The 5131-nt window shown below is 42.3% G+C and overlaps 1 protein-coding gene across 1 annotated transcript; it reads right to left on the minus strand.

The window, feature by feature from the left end:
- Nucleotides 1-847: 847 nt before the first annotated feature.
- Nucleotides 848-2670, minus strand: LOC108364598 (zinc finger protein 225-like). Its single transcript, XM_017618330.1, has 2 exons — nt 1818-2670; nt 848-1753 (listed from the first exon to the last, which is right to left on the minus strand). Exons 1-2 carry the CDS (start codon nt 2526-2528, stop codon nt 1058-1060), a joined length of 1407 nt encoding a protein of 468 aa, XP_017473819.1. The 5' UTR covers nt 2529-2670; the 3' UTR covers nt 848-1057.
- Nucleotides 2671-5131: the final 2461 nt, after the last annotated feature.

Here is a 5131-nt window from a genome sequence, read left to right on the forward strand (position 1 = left end):
GGTAATTAATTTGTTCTTCAGCTGATGTACACAGTTTATAGTTTTTTTTGTATTTTTAAACCCAAACCACTAAAAAACCAACAAACGTTATTTTTTCATGAATAAACTNTCTAGAAGGTTAAAGTTCAGTTTTTAGATATTTTAAATATTAATATCTTATGAACTTAACCGATTAAAAATTTAATGACGTCACCATAAAGGTAATTAATTTGTTCTTCAGCTGATGTACACAGTTTATAGTTTTTTTTGTATTTTTAAACCCAAACCACTAAAAAACCAACAAACGTTATTTTTTCATGAATAAACTTTTTTTTTAAAAAACTGCATAATTAATGGTAAAGAAATTTATATTATTTAGAAAGTGCAAGTTATTATCTTTAATTCGATATTACATATTTTATCATGATCTACTTTTGGGTTTCAACAATTTAGTGATAATAAAAATACAAATAAAACTCTTATACATTCATTTTTTACCTGCGCCAAATAAATTTGGTATCGTTGAAATCAGCGTAAAAAGTTCTATCGATCGGCATTTTTGGTTATTTTATAGCTAAACGGTCGTATTCTACACTTGCTCTAGAAAATTAGGCAAACGAAGGTGATGCCAACGAATATTTAGTATGAAGAATTTTTGGTTTTACTACTAATATCACTGGCGAGAAGACTGTTTTATAACAAAACCTTTCTATTATTGAATCATGATCATGGTTTATATTGCTGGCAAACGTCAGATTGCCTCTCAATGGTTTTACCTTGTTATGTTTTTATCATGGTATCATGCGTCATATTTGAAAGCATAATTGCATTTTGATATTATTTCTTCTTTCATTTCTGGTATTCGCTTTTTAATACTGGCATTAACCCTTAATTTTGTTGCATACCTCTGTCCAATTTCGGCTTAGATCTTCATCCTTCCGGACTGAAAACATCAGTTCGGCAACGCTGTGTGTGTGCTTTTGCGCAAGCGGCAAGAATTTCTTGGCATTTTTTCTTTAGTTTTTTATTCAAGTCAAAAAAGTTCATAAGTTCTCACTCAAAAGGGTAATGGTTTTTCTCAATAACAACATTGGCCATCTTCACGATACCGTCTCATATGTCCATCCAGTTCCGCCCGCTGCGAATATGCTTGTCCGCAAATCTCACATTTGAATTTCTTCTCTTTTGGATGCATTAACTTATGATGATACAGTGGTTTTGCATGCGTTACTTCGTGCTGTCTGAGTGCCCATTTAGATTTGAAGGGTTTACAACATTCCTCACAATCGTATGGCCTTTCTCTTTTGTGCGAACGATAATGTACCCTAAGCATTTCAGGCACTCCACAAGAATAGCCACATATATCACAAATGAAGTTATTGGTTGCGAGGTGGGTTCGCTTATGAGCTTCATATTTTCGACGTTTAAAGAAACGTTTCGTGCAGTTTTCGTAATCGCAGGCAAATCTTCCCTCTGTTCCGTGCGTATGAGTTTCAATGTGTCTTAACTGATTTGTCCTTGACGTTAATCTCCTTTCACAAAACGTACATTTCATGCCACCATGATCTGTTAGGTAATGATCTTCCAATCTGCGCAATGTTTTAAATTTCTTTGGACATTGCTCACATTTTTGCATTTGTATAACTACAGTTTTTCCCCTTTCAAGATTATGTGATTTTTCTAAATGTAGGCGCAAAATCTGTTTGCCTTTGTAAGAACGAGAACACAGTTCACATTTGTATGTTTCAATTAGGCGACCATTAATTTGTTTACCCTGGAATGTGAAATCTAGCATGTATAGTATTTGCAAACAGCAATTTTTAAGAAAAATAGTATACCTTTTCTTGATTAGGAACTGGTGAGATCTCTTCATCCCAATCATGACTATCCTCCTCGTTAATGATACGCGATCCAGCATCGTATACTTTTTCTTGATGAGGAACTGGTGAGAAATCTTCATCCCAATCATGATTATCCTCCTCGTTAATGATGCTCAATCCAGCATCGTATACCGTTTTTTGACGAGGAACTGGTGAGAAATCTTCATCCCAATCATGATTATCTTCCGTTTTTTGGCGAGTAACTGGTGAGAAATCTTCATCCCAATCATGATTATCCTCCTCGTTAATGATGCGCAATCCAGCATCGTAAACCGTTTCTTGACGAGGAACTTGTGGGAAATTTTCCTCGCAATCTTGATTATCCTCCTCGTTAATGATGCGCAATCTAGCATCGTTCTCAGTATTAGATATGCCAAAGTCGGTAATTTCCATGAAGTCAGCGTCATAATTGTTGTCTTCAATTATAAGCTCATCTTTCACCATTGGTGCCGAGTAGGGTGCCACTTCGAGAAGGACTTCCTCCATCCGCAATAAATCATTGTCGAAGTGTACTTTCTTGCAGTGCATCAATAAGTCCTCATAGCGAAATGCCTTCAAACCGCAGAGCGAACAAACTATGGTAAATTCGGCGGAGCTGTGACAGTAGATTTCCCCACATTTTGCACTTGGGCGACCACCAAATGTGGTGCCGGGAAATAGTTTAAGCATGGCGAACTTAATTTAATTTTCAGTCCAGACATAAACAAATGCAATCATTTTTTCCCAAATACTTGGCATTATCGATGGTTTTAAAAAAACTATCGATAGTTATTTTACATAAGATCGTGTCAGACTTGGCAATATTTCCGACTTTTCCACGCAATNTAAAATTCTTTGCTTGAACGAGTCATGTTTGCATGGTATATGGCGAAATGGGAAAAGTAGGTTTGAAGAATGTTTGACAAGCCGCTTGTGTGGTCTTTATTTTACATAAGATCGTGTCAGACTTGGCAATATTTCCGACTTTTCCAGGCAATTCGCTGTCAAATTGAGAAAGGGAAATTTTTAGTTTGGAATAAACTAACTATCTCACTTGAGAGGAGTAACATTGTACTCTGATAGTTCCACAGGTTTTTGCCCGAAAAATACTGGAACAAACTCTTATTTCCATATGTGAACATTAACGAAGGAATTGGCACTTTTCGGAAATCAAATAACTCTTTAATGATTTTGTTTAGGTAGGGCACTTCGGCGCTAACGCTAGGCGTCAGAAACCGCTCGGCCCGACGCTTCATTCCCACGACAGCCGGTTCTACGTACCGGAATGACTCGGGTTTTACCCGACCAAGGGATGTTGTTTCGGCGNTTCGGCGACCATGCTTCGTCGGACCCGGAGCGATGCGCGAGCTATTTTAGCCGGCAGTTCATACTGCATCCTCCGGTGGACAAAACCAAGCGCCGAGTGACCAGAAGGTTGCACAAACTGCCAACAACCTGTGCCCCCCTTGATTTCACTTGCGGTGAAGTTCAGGTGGCCATCGGGAGGGCGAGTGCCTCCAAAGCCATGGGTCCCGACCGAATATGCATGCTGATGCTGAAAAATTTGGGTCCTGCGTGGAAAGCGTACCTAACGGAGGTCCTCAATTTGTCTATAGCCACTCTGATCATCCCAGACATCTAGAAGGTGGGGAGAGTGGTCCCACTACTCAAACCGGGGAAACCTGCCAACATAGGAGATTCTTATCCGCCGATAACACTCCTTTCCCCGGTAGCGAAGACACTCGAGGCCTTCCTGCTCCCGTATTTCACAAACCACTTGACCCCAGCGAAGCATCAGCATGGTTTCCGTAAAGTGCACAGTACAACAACAGCACTTAACGCCACTAACACTCAGATAACTCGTGGCCTTAACCGTAAACGTCCCTGTGAGAACGATTCTAGTAGCGTTGGACCTTGTCAAAGGCTTTTTACACTGTCAGCCATTCCACGCTACTAGAAGATATAGAGACTTCCTCTCTCCCACAGAGGCTCAAACGGTGGTGGTCGACACTGGTCGGTAATGTTTAGAGACAAATCAAGCAAACTTAGAAAAATAAAACAGGGGTTTCCACAGGGTGGTGTCCTTTCCCCGCTACTGTTTAACTTTTACATTTCAAAGCTCCCTCAACCACCAGAGGGAGTCGCGATTGTCTCTTACGCCGACGATTGCTCGATCATGGCGACTGGGAATGGAATTGATGACCTGTGTTCGAAAGTAAACGGTATCTCTCCGAACTTTCTCGCTTCTTCACTGCAGAGTGTCTAGCCCTCTCCCCTACGAAATCCTCTGCGACCCTGCTCACAACCTGGACGAAGGAGGTCAGGCTACCGCTGGGAATTCACGTCGATGACACACCAATTCCGACGGTGAATAATCCCAAAATACTCGGAGTAACATTTGACAGCCTGCTCTCCTTTTCTGTGCACGCAACCGCTATTGTCAATAAAGTACAGAGCCGCAACAAGGTGCAAGTCTCTAGCCGGCAGTACTTGGGGCAAAGACAAAGAAACGTTGCAGGCAACATACAAGGCAATAGGCCGGCCGGTATTAAACTATGCAGCACCAATGTGGCCGCCGGGGACTAGTAGGACACAGTGGATGAAGCTACAGACAGTACAAAACACAGCACTTAGGACAGCGGCCTCCTGATGTCACCAGAACACCACCTCCACGATGAGGCGAAAATGCTCCCAATCAGGGAGCACAACACGATGCTCTGCAAGCAGTTTCTGGTTGGGAGCCACAGATGTCATCCAAATAGACAGCTGCTTGCGGAGGAGCCCTCGCCAAGGCACGTCAAGAGGCATCTATATGAACTGACGGACGAAGTCCAGAGGTTCATTAAGCAGCCTCTGGACCCGTCAGCTTACAGACAGGCCCTGAACGGCATTCACAGGGACGTAGTCTCGAGTTATTCAGACTCTAGACCTGTGAATGCCGTTCTAGGCACACAAACACCGGACATTGACGCGACGGAGCTCCATCTGGCTACTGCAGCAGGCTAAACTCCTACCTGAGTAGGCTAAATGCGGATGTGCCGAATGAATGTCCGGTATGCGGAGAGACCTCTCATGACTCGAAACATCTCTTCGCATGCCCGGAAAACCCCACAGCCCTAACGGCGTCGTCCCTGTGGACCGACCCCAAAGGGGCTGCACGCTTCTTGGGGCTGCCGTTAGTGGAACTCGAAGCCGCTACAACAACACCAACGCTTTTGTTTAGGTATGGCAGTTAAATTGATGCCTAGTGGCATCCCCAACCTTCAAAACAAAAAAATATTATGCTTTTTTCT

The sequence above is a fragment of the Rhagoletis zephyria genome, unplaced genomic scaffold, assembly GCF_001687245.7.
Source record: "Rhagoletis zephyria isolate East Lansing unplaced genomic scaffold, Rhagoletis_zephyria_1.1 Rzeph_scaffold_01606, whole genome shotgun sequence".
NCBI lineage: Eukaryota > Metazoa > Arthropoda > Insecta > Diptera > Tephritidae > Rhagoletis > Rhagoletis zephyria.

Coding starts and splice junctions, on each gene's coding strand:
- LOC108364598 (XM_017618330.1), bottom strand. CDS start 2,528: ATGCTTAAACTATTTCCCGGCACCACATTTGGTGGTCGCCCAAGTGCA. Junction 1,754..1,817: donor CAGTTCCTAATCAAGAAAAG/GTATACTATTTT, acceptor TTCACATTCCAG/GGTAAACAAATTAATGGTCG.